The sequence below is a fragment of the Osmia lignaria genome, chromosome 9 (genome assembly GCF_051020975.1).
Source record: "Osmia lignaria lignaria isolate PbOS001 chromosome 9, iyOsmLign1, whole genome shotgun sequence".
Taxonomy (NCBI): domain Eukaryota; kingdom Metazoa; phylum Arthropoda; class Insecta; order Hymenoptera; family Megachilidae; genus Osmia; species Osmia lignaria.
Window position 1 is genome coordinate 3993752 of NC_135040.1, and position 15179 is coordinate 4008930.

Consider the following 15179-nt stretch of genomic DNA (forward strand, 5'->3'; position numbering starts at 1 on the left):
GAAATTGCATCGAAATGTCCAAAATAGGCAGGCGAATGATGTAACAAGAGATCGATAGATCATAGATCATAATGGCGAGGTATGAAGGTACCTCAGACCAAGGTCCTTCCTGCCAAATATAGTCACAGGCGACACGTCTGCAGGGCCTCTGTGATCTTGGCTTGGACAAGCCAAGTCTCGAGCACTGCTCGTCCTTAACAGTCACTTCCGGTCCATGGTTTCCTCTCCTCATAGTGCACTCGACTCTTCGTCTCTGTAGTCCGCTACCACACGATTTCGAGCACTGTAAAACATTTTTGTTCGATCCAAACTTCGACTGATCCTAACTCCTGAACTTCTTCCTCCACCCTCGTCACGATACTTATCATTTATTTTGAATGAAAATAATTTTTGATCTGACTAACGAGATTTCTTTTAAATAAACGAAGGAACAAGTTGAAAAGAAGTGATTTCTCTTGGAACAGTTCTCGATAGTTTGTTCATGGTTTACTTGTTTTATAATCTTTGTTGTTATATATTAGCAATTTACATGTCGTTCAATGCTTTAAACAACAATGTCATTACATCTCACAACATCAATAGAAAAGTCAACAATTAAAAATACATTACCTTTGTTAAGGCGCTTTTATAAATAAAACGTGTAAAATTTAAATATATGAATATGTAGGTTCTATAAATATTGAATAGTGATTTAAATATAACGAAGAAGTAGTATCAATGATAATACTTACAGGAGTCCAACTAGAAACTTTCCATTTGCGGAAAATATTTGTTTCCAATCGGTTCTTCCGATCCGTAGGACCAGTGATGCAAGGACTCTTCCGGCACGTCTTCACTATTTCCGGTTTCTCGCTATCGTGGCAGCGTTCATCAGCTAATATCTCACCACGCGGACTTTGGCAACGAACCTGACGATGTTGGAAACCCGTTCCACATTCTACGTCGCACTGTATTAATAAATTAATAAATCAATGTAATGTGTATTGCTTATAATAAAGAGAAAATCGTTTAATGTATTAATAAATGTATTTTGATAATTAACCTGACTCCAATCACCAGTATTCCATATGGGACAGCGATGACGATTGCAAGGAATCATGGTAGGTGGTTTCTCCTTCCTATCGCAATAATGGTCAGGAGCAATTATTTCTGTTTCAATGGAAATACATTTTACCATTGTATGCATGTAACCTCCAATACATGGCCTGGAACACTATAATAAAAATATTAAATTATTTTATCTGAATAATTGTAATTGACTTTGATCAGAATAAGAATTGAGAAATTATAAACGTATCAACCTCTTTCTGCGATCCATGCCATTTATATCCAGAACGGAAAGTTATGTCATAAACTTCATTGTTTTGTTGGGAATGAATTCCATGGGGTGGATCAGAAGAATATTTAATTGGTGGTTCATTCACCTGTAATAAAAATTCTTTTTATGAATATTATGAACAAAGAGGAGTGAAACAATTAAATTCTACGGGGTCTGACATACCACTGTTGGACAGGGTTTAAGTATACAGATTGTGGTATCTTCAGGTTTCTCAGAAGGGGGACATTTATCACTGATTGATCTATCAGAATGTTTGCAAATTACTTTCCTTCGTTTGATGCCTTCGCCGCAAGTGACAGAACACTAAATAAAGAAAAGTTCAATCCTCTAACTATTTTACAATTAATTATACAACTGTCTCACTGTATTAATTTGGAACCATAATTTAAAATACATACTGGACTCCAAATGCCAGCTTGCCATTGTTCACAAGGTCCAGCATTGCAAACTTCAACAACTCCAGGAGGTGGATCACCGCAATAACTGTGTGGCACAATGCGGTTCTCCACGTGACACAAATAATCTCTATGTCGTTTGCCAATGCCACAGGTCACAGAACACTGTCATCCAAAGAAATGAAAAAAAAAAAAATAAAATTATAATTTTCACTTGTCAATTAATTTGAATAAAACAATGAACTATTTCAAAAAATAACATAATTACAGAGTGCCATTTTCCCAAGTCCCATTGAGGACACGGGTCCTGTCCACATATCCTTTTCAGGTGCTTTTCTTGCCTTGCACAACTCTCATCTGATACACGTCTCCAATTTGAATCCACACAGACTGCTGTTCTATATTGAACACCACCTCCACAGGTAACACTACAAGTGCTCCATTTACTATAATTCCAATGGACATTTGCACAGGGTCCTATGCAAGGTTCCTTCTCACTTGGTCGTGGAAGATGTGCGCATGCTCTTGTTGGAATTGGACGAGGTGGATGATCCGAGTTTATGAGCTTCTGTAGGCACCTGGAGGTCACTGTGCGAGTTCCTGGACCACACTGACTGGAGCACTCGGACACTGAGGTGATTTCCCATCTGGAAGAGTTTGGAGAGTTGGGTAATCCTTATCATGACTATACTAGATACTGCTACTCTGCAAAATTAGCGATACTCACTTCAGAGTACAATGATTGTTACAAATCTGACTTTCTTCTCTCAGTTTCTCTGTATTATGACAATAGTCATCAGGAACGACGTCCTTGTTCTCGGTACTCCTGCATTCTGCTTTTCTATATTTCATTCCTTGACAAGTATGAGTGCACTCGGACCAATCGCTAAGGATCCATGTGTAACTATGCAAAATGTGCTTAGGCACTGTGTACTCGTATGTTATTTGTGGTGGGTATAAATTAAACACTGATAATACCTGCAACAGGGCACTATCCTTACTCATTTGAAAAAACAAATTAGAGGTCTAATATTAAAAAAAGAAAGCCTTAAAACAGTCAATTAATTTATTGTGAGTTGAAACAATGAAAATTTGATTTTTTATAGCTTACTTCTAAAATTAAGTCAGTGTCAATTGGTTCGGAGGTATTGAGACGTTCAACAGGAGATACAGGACCACTGTACTCGATGGTGAGGCCAGGTCGAATAATAATCTTCTGAGGCATCACCATGAAGTTACCATTTAGTATATATTCACCACCTTCTCCAAGTCGTAGAGCTGAAGAAATTATATATTGCCCTTTTAATTTTCAATATTTAAGTTGTTCTTCCTTAATTTGATAATTTTCTTCCAAATAATTATTGTTAGATTTTCCTGTACTGTACACGACCATCTAGCATGGTAATAAACGCAACTGACAACTAAGAAAATCGTACCAAGGTAATTGTTATCGTCACCCATCCCTAGCCATCCGTGTTGCCTGATATCGATATCCTTGCTTCCGGCAGGAATCTTCGCCACCCTGGTGTACCCGAACTCCGTAGAATTATAAGATCCAGTGATCCTCTGGCAAGTGGAATTGTCACCCTTGCAAACCCCGCAGATATCCAGTTCCGCGGTCGAGTTTAAAACGTGATCGCATCCCGCTGCTTTGCAGTGTCCATTCACGCATACGTGAAAGGTGTCCCGTCCGCATGGTGTTCCGTCGATCACCTTCTCTCGTAGCATGTAATACTGATTGCTCGCCACTTGGCAGTACAATTTGCAACGTTCCGGAGGCAATACTGGAACAAGGAAGAAACGTTAGCCGCGGCAAAAGTACGAGAAAACTGGAAATCAGCGCGCGAGGTGTGTCCTTACTTCCCCTGTACTTCGCGTGCCATTTAACGTCTTTGGTCAGGTTCAGTATGTTCAGGTTGTTGTTGTCGAATTGCGAGCACTGCTGTTCCCTGTAAGTGGAAATTCTTATGCATTTCTACGATCCTATGTTATTCTGTGCAATCTACCGTGAACGAGATGCGATGAGCTTGTTGGAACAGCAGGAGGTGAATGATGGTTGGATAGGGTTCGATATCAAGGATCTAGGATTGAATATTTTTCTACCCATCTATTTTCATTTGAAACGTACGGACTGGTATATTAAAGTGGTAATAAAGTGAGTTGCTGAGTGACGTGAATCTGCATTGAAATGAACTGACAGAGAAGTATGAGTCTGTTTAAACGTTGATGTTTCTACATTTCTACAGGTAGAAACGATAGAAACGAAACACTTTTACTTTTATTTTTCCTAAATTTCGACTAGAAAACAAATCATTCCTCGTTTTATCTAGGATCTTAGAATACCTGAAATCATGATTTCCTGGACACTCCTTGGTGGCGCAGCTACGATACTTGACGCGTTCACCGACACAGTATTTCCCATAGTTTTGCGGAGGAGGATTGTTGCACTCGCGATATTTCTTCTTGATACCGCCACCGCAGGTACGCGAGCATTCCCCGTAACGTCCCCATTCGCCCCATTGGCCATCCACCGGTTGCAGATTTATACGGGATACGCACTTGCCTCGATGACACCATCGGTTTTCGCCGCATACCGTCCCATCAGCCCATGGGGAATAACTGGTACGACATCTCACACTATGCGGTACGTGGCACCATAATGTCTTGCACACTTCCTGGCCGATAACCAACCAACTGCTCAGTTTATCTCAATTTTCAAGAAGTCTAATATATTAAAATGGAAAATCAACTAAACTGGAATATTGGAATTTACAATTCTTGTATAATTAGTCATAAATCAAAAGTGATCCTTCATCAGTCGACCTTCCAACCGTTAATCGATCAAGTCTTTTGGTCCTCCTCTCGTTCATTAATTATCAAAAATAAATAAACGTATGTTTATAAAAATAGGTGACTTACCGTCACTTACCATGTCGGAACAAATCCATGATCCGGGTCCAAACACGAGTTCGCATTGCTTGTTACCAGAGAAATCTTCTCCAGGAAGTCTGCTCACGTCTTCCCCTTCCATTGTTATATCTGGCTCGTCCAACAGGCAGTTACCGTAGCCGGCCCTGGAACAAATTTCGACAGGTTTGTACCTCGTTCCCGGTCCCTTCGGCACCGACGGGTGTGCATCATCGGAGGACCAAATTTTTGTCGGAAACGAATGGAGCTGGTGAGTGCGTGCAGGTCATTCAGAATGCAGCGGAACCGGATTCCTAAGCAACGAGTCGCCTTCCTCTGGCGTTGCAGAAAAACCCGCGCCACCGGCTTTCTCGATTCAATTCAATCCGTTGACTGACGTGGGCTAATTCTTAAATACTGCCCTTTGGAACACTGATGGGCAACTAGAAGGATTCTTCATCTATGTTCCTTGCTTTATTACTTCATTCTCGGGAAGAGGGATTCACGGAAATTCAGATGCCACCAGGTTGGTGCACGTGAGGTGGATGGTTTAATTAACAGAGTATTGTATGATTATTAGATGGTATTTTTTGTAAATTATAAATAGCCTTCCTCGTGGAATGTTCTTATTGAAATTCATAAAGGAACAATATACGAGTTTCATTGTGATGCATTGTTTGCTGTAAATGACAATCAGCTATTTTGTATTAGGAATATCAATGAAAAATTTATGCAGTTATTTTTGTTAAATTTTATGATTTAAATTGATGTGCCATAAGTATCTTTTTCAGATTATTTTATGTCATGAAATTGTGTCAGAAGTGACCTAAAATCTGTTTCCTAATCGTTTATGAATTTCAGATATAATTTAATTATAATTGACTTATTTCTTCTGTCTGAGGATTAGGTATATTTAATTTTTAGGACAAGTTTTTAATAAGCGACGTCTCCTAAACCCACGCACCCAGGACGAGGACCCATGACTTATATCCTGATTTATCGAACAAAGGACTCCTTATACAGAATTCCACAAAACATATGTTTGACACTTCACGTGGGTGTCACGCAATTAGGAAATCACGTCGAATTTATATTAATTTTTTATATCTTCCCACTCAGCGCACAAAGATTTGATCTTTCAGGCACCTTGAATAAATTAAAAGAAATTCCTCAATTATATTAAATGTACCGATCTAAATTTTCTCTTTTAATTTTGGAGTGCTTGTGAAGTTTGAAGTAAACTCTTAATTTCTTAAACGATGAGGATCTATATGGCAGTTTGACGAAGAAAAAGCAAATCCTATCGAGACAGACACACGGGTCAATTTCTGACACTGGTTATTGACTTGTCAAGGTAATGACTCACTCGAGGAATTCGGTGACGTAGTGTCTGGAACAGTTGGACCATTCCCAAGGGAAGGTTTGGGCATTCAGCATCCTGGACATGACGTGATGAAAACCAGAGTGATTACGGAAACCTTCGCACTTGGCTTCATCGTCGTGAGGCATATTGAATCTGAAATTATACAAATATATTGATACACGAACAAGATGAATCGCAGTTCTGAAATTTCGGATAATTTCACTTACACGTGACCAATTTCATGAGCGATCGTAAAGACAGCAGCAAGACCATTATCTTGAACAATAGCACAGGACGATATTGGAGAACACATACGACCCAATTTAGCTAGACCTAAAGTGTCGCAACTTGATTCCTCGGGATGACACAGATTTTCCCTGAAATTATATCATTTTCAGTGATTAATGTCAACGACTGAGTCGACTTACAGCATCTTCGCGATAGAAATCGAAAATACATTACTGCGAAACTGTTTCGAAATTATAAATGAAACAAGATACCGGGATTATGGAAAATTATAAATAACAAGCACCTAGTTAAAAGCAAAGCAAGGTCGTGATGTTCTCGCGATGGTTCGTCAGGATTGTTGTTTTTCTGCCAATGACAAAATCTCTCCAACATATCAGCCGCTGCGATCCCTTCGCTGACAGTGTGCCTGGCACCGAACATTTTATCGGTTGGTATAATTTTCATCACCGATATGTTTATCGGATTGCCAATGGACCGATCCTTGTATATACGTGACACCTACAACAGAGTATTCGATAAAATTAAATTTACTTTTATTTGATGATTTTCGATTTAGAAATTTGTAACTCGATAGAATATTCATTTATTTTATACTGAATAAAATGATCAAAATATCCTCTTAAACCAATTATACGAAACGTCATTGTTTGACGAAATTGTTCATGAGCGGAAAGATGATCCCTGCAGGCTCCACTGCGTCCTGATCAAGCGTCAAGAAAGGGTGGAGAGAGGCTGTAAAGAAGAAGTACCAAAGACACAGAGGAGGCGAAAGCAAAAAAAGGATAACCGTGCATAAACAATGCAAGACACACAGTCGACTCTTAATTAGTGGCGTGTCTTGGGTCGCAACAGGCATCGCCCAATCTCCCTGAAAGATGCTGTCTCTTGATCATATTGCTCAACTTCTTTTTTCTTCTTCTTCTTATTTTAACACTTTAATGAACGTACGTTTCGTGGAATTTAGGACTCTTACAATTTTCTACTTAATGGAAGATAATTATTAAAATAATCAGTCATTTTATATTAAGAGAATCAACGAAATCTTTATGTACTTATTTTCAGCAATCTTTAAGCTTTAAATTGATGTAACACAAGTGCCATTTTAGAATACTTTTATGTCATGAATTTGTATCAGACCGCAGCCTAACAAGATTACTCTGAAACAGCTCCACACCACTTCATTATCCATCATAAACGTTCAGAAACATTCAGAAAATCTTCATTCCACCCATTAACCATTTTACCAGGAGTCATTCCCTTGACAAAAACGAAACGAACTTTATTAGATGAGACAGAACCGAGCCCAAGGCATTCAATTCGACCAACTGTTCCCAGTTGGTTAATCCAACAACCGTTTTGTTCTGGAACAGAGTGATTACAACAGATTACAACAACGACCCGTTCGTAATTGATTGATTAAGAGTCACGCTGGTGGTTCCAGAGCCAGCCCGATGTGATTTTCTAACGGGACAGATAAACTGTGGTAATAGGAGCCTTTTTTCCGCTTGACTCTTTCGAAATGTTCCTTTTGATAGGCCATGGACGTTGGTGAACGGCCAGCTCGGAAATCACCAAGACTGACATGGACATTGAAGTTGATAGGTGTTGCTGTTACGTTTCAAACGATTGTTATCTATCGACAATGATACGGTGAAAGCGGAATGATTGTGTCGAATATGGTTCGTGAGTTTAGGGGATTCCGTTTCTTTTTTCAATATCAATGCTTCGTCAATGTCGTGTAACTTCTTCTGGGTCAAATGTCTTGCTCATCATGGTACATATTGTGTGTAAAAATTCTAATGCAATCTTTCAAAATAATTTTATTCTTCTTTAAATAGTATTGTGTGGATCAATTCTATGGAGAAAATGAAAAATTTTACAGTCGTTTCTGTAGCAATATGGATAATTAAAGTTGTAATTGAACAGGTTGTTATAGCTCGACAGGAATTAGATCGGAAACAGGATAAAAAAAAATCTGATGAAAGAAACATTTGCTCTGTTGCAACAAGATTCTACTGACTTTACATATGCTTTTTAATAATTCAGATTTCATTCGAGTTTGACACAATGAAATTGTATTGGTTGTTCCGAGTGGATCCTTGTTTGCTAAGCTGGTCAACCTTCGCGCCAACATCAGAGGGCACGAAAACGCGAGAAAAAGGTTTGAAAAGAAGCGTCTCGTTGGACCGGTTAGAGGTACCGACCGAGAAATCGAATCGTGTCACCAGGAGATCGCAATGTCACCGGTGTGTAAGGAGGCAAGTTTTTCATTTCCACGGAGGTGGTCAACCGTAAGCAACCGTCGACGTGTTTAAGCGCCGTTCACATCCAACCTGATCCCATGTATATATGGTTAAATGGGTTATCTTGGCGACAAAAAAATTCATATTTATTGACGTCGACACAGTGACAGCTCTTCTCGTTACCTACTTTTTCTTCCTTCGCTCGGCATGAATCGAGTATAAACCACTATGACTTCTGTCTATAGTACATATACTTGTAACAGTGATGGGCAAACCAAGTGTCTGCCGAAGAGAAAAACACTTCCAGTAGACTCTAGGGGATGGTAGGGATGGAAAATTTTTAAAATTTCCAAAATTTTAGTTGGGTGAGAAAAAGGAGATAAAATTGATTTGAAAATTTGTAATTATCCTGAATTCTGTCCATTCAAAAATTCCTTATCAGAAACCAGGTTATTTGAATTAAATATACCCATGTATTACTCTATATTTACAAATTATTACTTCCAAATATTATCCAAAGTTATCAGAAGAAGACACGTGCAAGCAGACTTCTTAACTCCACTTCCATGGGGAACACTTCGGTAGGAATCACTTAAGCGACTAATCTTGAGAGCCATTAAATTTTACAGCTTTCAGCTTCGTTACCAGCCACTGATAAGATTGCGCAGCATCTTCACATGGCACGTGTATCAAAGTTAAACGAACGTTCACGAAACATCGAACATCGATTGACCGAGTTTCAGACAAATTTATGCCTGATGCACCGTCAACCCTGTCTATCATTTCTCCAGACAGGAACGCGACACAATTTGATAACTGCAGTTGATCGAAGTACGAGCTTTAGACTTTTGGTTGCACGATCAAGTATCATCCGTTGATTTATTATTCGAAGAAGTTTGTTTATTTAAATTTTCCTTCGATCGTTCATATTTCTTTCTAGTCTTGTTTCGAAATAAATCTTTCCGGTACAATGTCCGTATGTCATCGACAAGAGGCGAATAAACCGTGACGTCGAGATCATAGAGGCAAGCCATGTATCAATACTATCCGCACGGGGACAGGTCGAATAAAGCACGTCGCCGGTTCAACTTATCACAGGGAAGGTTTTCGCTCGACGCAGTGTCAAATTAGATTTCATCGATTGGTAAAATAAAAAGAGAAACGTCGTGAATATCAAAAGGACGATCGACAGGCAGGAAAGCTGATTGAATCGTCGGATGAATGACGGGCGTGGGCACGTGAAAGTGAGCCCAGGACGCCTCGTGGGATGTTGCCCTCTTCACCGAGGTGTGGTCCGTTTCGCGTGGGATATGCAACCGGCTGCATGGTAATGACCTGGTTGACAATGACCAGGCTAACCGTCAAATTACATGAATCATTCATTTATCAAGCCACGATCGAGTTTCCTTTACTGCTACTCTACATTTCTACACATTTTTTCTATTCCCATCTAGGATCCATTTCAATATTATTGATTGGATATTTTATGAAACTGAAGGATTTTGTAACTTTATATTTGGAGATTATTGAGAAAATTATATTTCGAAGCTTCTATATGGAATGACACGAAATTAGCAATTTTAATTTGGAGTTGATAGATAATTAATTAACGCTACCCCTAAGTAATACTAAATGGTTAAAGAGTCTTTCTAAAAAATATTCACTGAAATTATTTAGAGGTAGAGGATCTTTAAATAGCAAGATACGTGGGATGTGTCCCACTAATTGTAGGTTCTTTCGTGCACCACCCGGTACACTTTTCCCACTCGCGAACCGTGAAGTCGTAATTTATGCACGTTGATCTGGTTTCGCAAGCGGCGCCTAACAGAGTCAGGAAGGTAATCTATTTCGTTACAAAGCCTGCTTTACGGGCTTACAATAGATAATCATCAACCTAGCACCGCTTAGTAAATGTTCTACTTTATATTCGTGTCAATAAAAGAAGGAAAGTACTTTCATCAATATGTCCATGATTATTTCACTAAACGTTTGTTTCATTTTTTATTAGAATACTAAAATTCTCCCATTTGTAACGCTGTCCTTTTGACATGCCATGAAAAAGAATCGCAATTTGTAGATAGTTGATTTTTTCCACTGATAATTGAATTAGTACCACTGCTTTGGAGGATGACTGATGATCGAAAGCGGTCGTGCTACCTTTACGACCTTTGAGAACCAACTAGGAACGCAACAGCCGCATTTGCATAATATTTAACGCTCGCGACAGATCCTGCTGGCCTTACAAGATCGATCATCCTACGAACATAACCACCTTTGCGGCTCTGTTTCGTGGATCCTCAGCTCTTTTAATCCTGCTTGCTCTTAGTACCTACGTTCTTCTCTTTTTTCCTCACCGAAAACCGTGCTCGAACAAAGTGATACACCCACGCCGGCTGTCGACCTTTCTTCATTTTTATTCTCTTTTTCCGTCTTCTTCAAACGGACCTTAGACCTATGTGCCGTAATAAATACTTGACCGACGCGCAGAGTGTATCTTCGGGTTTTTATTTTATCTTTGTTTTTATTTCAATTCTCATGGAGCTCTGTACTCGTGTTTATTGATAAGTGTAACTTTAATGTGGGGGGTTGAAAAATTCAGAAGCGTGGGAGATGTTTTGGGTGAATTGAAAATGATGGAAATGCTTACCATACTCATCAGCACCAAAATGTAGCTGAATAAACCCTTTCCATGGTACCTGACCATCTCGGCATCAGCCGCCACCATGATCTCGATGAAATATTCACGTGGCAAGGCTCTTCGTGGTCTCCAAGTCACGAAGGGATCCGATTCCATATCCGAGTCTTGACTGTACTCTTCGCTCGCTTCGTTTCGTCTCCTTTCCACCGAGTAGTATCTGCAACATTTGATGCAAATACTTAATTAATTTTTTTAAATTATTCAAAGCAAAATATAGGATTCGAGAGCGTGACTGATACGCGGGGTCAAAGGATTCCAAAAAGCATTCTTTTTGGATAAAATTTCATCCTGTATGATTTTGAACAGTTATTGTATCCAATACTTTTTTGTAACATTATTTCTCGAGAAAGTCGTGAAAGTTGAAACATGTAATTTTTCAATAATGCAACCGATGAACGTATGAAAGATCCGCCAAAAGTAAGTACAAGAACACGTGATATATGATTGCTTCTCGTGACGCAAACAGGCAAGGATTAATGCCATAATCAGTCTCTGCCTTGGTTGAAGGTAGTCATTTAGTAACTGTTTCATGACGATTACTTTCTGTCACATCAGATACTTCATTGAAACGTACCGTTAATTGACTGTTTGTTAGCTGGGATTGTTTGTAATCTATGACTATTAGTTCCTGGATCACCCAAGTACACTTGTGATCGAATATAATTATTATAAAATTTGGTATATCACCTGTCGTTTCGTATAAAATTTCGATGCTCCTCGTTGTTTCCTATAAATTGTTCGTACGATTCGTTGATTTGGGAATGATCCAAAGCCGTCTTTTCCGTCAGTGATCTACGTCTTCGTGTTCGTCCACCAACATAAATTTGACTTCCGTCCATGTCGTCCAAAATGGGCGTTGGTGTGTCGTCATCTGGAAAAAAAAAGCATAATGTTTGGTTAGTCGATTAGTGTCCTATGCAGTATAAAAAGGAAGGTACATAATTTTTTGTTAATATAGCAAATATTGCTCTGGAATACACGAACCAGGAAACAAAGATTTCTGTTAAGAAATTCCGTACTTTTTCAAATTCTCAGACACCATAGAAGTATCCGGAGCCCCATAAATCGTAAAGTTTTTTAAAAAAATCTTAATTGCAGCTTTTCATAATTATTATAGACACTGGAATGGTACTGTTTTCGAAATAGAAAAAGCAGAAGACAAAAATCTCTTTGTCTGACGGTGAATGAGGAGGGGCAGTCGGGTTCGAGTGAAACAAAGCTCAACTGTTCTTGATATAGCACGGAGTATCGTCGAAGAATCATGGTTAATGATTATACGCGTCTAATTGAATGTGCAGTTGACACTTTGAGAGAAATCGATACGTTCTGACAGCTTCACGATTCATCTCGGTGTCCTTCGTGCCTTTCGTGGACGCCTATCTGGTCTGTGCTCACCGATTCATTTTCTTCCCTACCTTGATCACATCAACGAGTTTTCAATGTTCTTACATCATTTTACTATCTTAAATTCATAGTTTCAAAATCGTTAGGAAAGTTTAACAATTTTAATTATTTCATTGGAATAATTATACCTGGAATATTTCATCAATCTTTTCCTATTCGTTTCATTTTACAATTTTTAACTGGAAAAAGAGTTACGCGATTATTGGTAATCGTATACAAGTCAGTGAATCACGGCTGAGCGGTTGCTTAATGATTTCGTTAAATCGATTAGCTTGCATCGATTAAGCATTCATCTGATCGTTATGTGTGCGTGCATCATGGTTCAGCGTGTCGAGATTGCGGTATTGATAAACACCAGTGTCTGTTGATCGTAACCATGAAATGCAAACCATTTCATGCTTGAAACCGTTCATGCAAACAGAGTTCTGCTGTATTGGAATATACAAATAAATTCATCCCAATTAAGCGTAAGCTAAAACCGAATTAACCGTATCATTTAATAATTTGATCAATTATCATCGCTATTTACCTTCGATCAGGTACATATATTTGACCGCAAGAATTGCAATTTTAATCAAACAAAAAGCTATATTGTTACTCTAGTATCTACACGTTGCGGTAGGTCTGCCAAGGAATGCACTTTCATGCAATTCTAATGACAGCTTTATTACCCTCAGTAATTGCCATTATTATGCTCGCGAAGATTGCTGGTATTTTTTTCATGTCTGACTATTGTGATTCAAATAATTAGAGTATTATTAGAATCGCATTATTAGAAATACTTCACGAGACAAATATGTTAATCACTTAAGTGAATTATTTTGATTGCTCTGCAATTATTCTGTGAATTTGCACCTTGAATTACCTGAAATCATTTTTCTTTCCTTTCATTAATTGACAATTTAGCACCTTGGAAATGAATCTATGATGCAAATTTTATTTTATCTAAGATATCTTCAGTGTTTTCAAATGACTTAATTCAACTTAATTCAATTAAAAAAAATGATGTAGATAGCACAATAGTGGAAGAATCCAGTTTCTACGAGAACACGTTTCGTGGACAATTATCTTTGTCCGCGTCGCGACGCCCACGCGTGACGTTGCTCTGTAAAGGTGGCTCAGTTGGGAATAATGGAGCTTGCGGGAGCGTTCAACCTATTTGTCGTTGGTTCGTGTCTCGTTGCAGTACCATGTTTCCCTTTTGCGGCTCCAGATCCAGAGTCTAGACTAGCCTGCGCGGCCTTTATCCGCGTTATTGTCACGCGTTCACTACCGAGCTTCTAACGTTAGTCAGCCTAAGCTAACATTCGTAGAAACCGGGGAATAAATCGCGGCTGGACGTAATCGCGATCAACCATGGTATTCCGGTTCGTGGGACCAACCTGGAGGATTTTAATTGAAGCTAGACTCACTTTGGAATTCCTCTTTATTCCACCGTATCTGGGAAGGTGGGGCCTGTAATGCTACTTAGAATTTCCTTTGATGACATTGATTCTCAGAGGAAATTTCCATGTTTCCTTGAGACACTTTGCGACGGCTGTTTATCAGATTCACAATTTTTTAGCATTCCGATTTGCAGTTGGAAAATTTCTAAAATTGTGGTGGCAATTTAAATTGTTGAACAGAAATATGGAAATGGGTACCGAGGTAGCCAATAAATTTATTTATCGACAAGCAAGGAGATCGTAAGACGATGAAATCGCAAACGCGAACAACACCTAAGCGTTTTTCGAGGGATGATGTACGATCCATGACGAAAGGGTTGGCCCTTTTCTCGTCCTTTGGCCAAGAAACAACGATACCACTCTCACGATCATTCACTCTGACGTTTTACGCTATGTCATCGTCTTTCGTTTAATTAATCATCCGTTCCTTTACACGTGTTAACACGTTCCAACCGAGGAGCAGTCGTTTGAAGAAGAAGCGTACGAAAGTAAGAGTTTCACGTCGAAACTCCTTTTTCTTCCGTCCATAACTCATCCTCTTTCTCCTTTTTCCCCGCTTCTTCTTTTCCTTTCTCTTGTCTGCTGCACAACGTATTACTTATAAATTCAAGAATGATCTTGAGTAACTGATGAAAACCAACGTTTTGTTTTCAAACACTCGAGGTATTTCAATTGTTGGACTGGAATTTCTTTTTCTTCAATATTTTTATAAATATTGTTAAGGATATTAGAAAATGAAATCTTTTCATTAATCTTTTTTATTAAAAATAAAAATTATTCTGCGTGTAATTAGTGGTAGGTACTTTTTAAAATTGGGACTCTCTCCAGGGTCCGCCATCTGAGGATTAAAAATTCAAAAAATGGAAACGTCGTTAATTTAACCATTCATCCTTATATTGTTCAACCATTTTTTTTTTTAAATTGATCGAAAGATCATGGAATTCCATGGCGAGGATGAATTCCATACGGGTGATGTGATTTATTCGTAGATTTTAACCGATCGCCATAGGGGTTCTCGGCAAGTATAAAGCTGCCTCTTCAAGAAATTTATTAAGCCAGCTTCTTCCCTTCGATGCTACAATGCAGAACGTATTCGAAATGACTTTTGTCGAGACCGATTCCAACCAGTCACGTAA

General features: G+C 38.7%; 1 protein-coding gene across 3 annotated transcripts in view; it reads right to left on the minus strand.

The window, feature by feature from the left end:
- The window catches only part of LOC117607743 (A disintegrin and metalloproteinase with thrombospondin motifs 9), a 69662-nt gene that overhangs the window by 4509 nt on the left and 49974 nt on the right, over positions 1 to 15179 (minus strand). Inside the window, exons 7-24 of one of the 3 annotated variants that reach the window (XM_034331797.2) lie at positions 11882 to 12065; positions 11144 to 11351; positions 6537 to 6751; positions 6232 to 6381; positions 6008 to 6157; positions 4654 to 4808; positions 4078 to 4405; positions 3595 to 3683; positions 3171 to 3518; positions 2846 to 3012; positions 2462 to 2712; positions 2003 to 2381; positions 1738 to 1899; positions 1502 to 1642; positions 1302 to 1424; positions 1043 to 1213; positions 732 to 947; positions 92 to 283 (exon numbers count right to left, since the gene is read on the minus strand). In XM_034331797.2, coding sequence (XP_034187688.1) covers positions 92 to 283; positions 732 to 947; positions 1043 to 1213; positions 1302 to 1424; positions 1502 to 1642; positions 1738 to 1899; positions 2003 to 2381; positions 2462 to 2712; positions 2846 to 3012; positions 3171 to 3518; positions 3595 to 3683; positions 4078 to 4405; positions 4654 to 4808; positions 6008 to 6157; positions 6232 to 6381; positions 6537 to 6751; positions 11144 to 11351; positions 11882 to 12065 — 3629 coding nt within the window. Of the gene's footprint in view, positions 1 to 91; positions 284 to 731; positions 948 to 1042; positions 1214 to 1301; positions 1425 to 1501; positions 1643 to 1737; positions 1900 to 2002; positions 2382 to 2461; positions 2713 to 2845; positions 3013 to 3170; positions 3519 to 3594; positions 3684 to 4077; positions 4410 to 4653; positions 4809 to 6007; positions 6158 to 6231; positions 6382 to 6536; positions 6752 to 11143; positions 11352 to 11881; positions 12066 to 15179 lie in introns of all 3 variants that reach the window. The other 2 variants (XM_034331808.2, XM_076690398.1) reach the window with 2 other exon arrangements.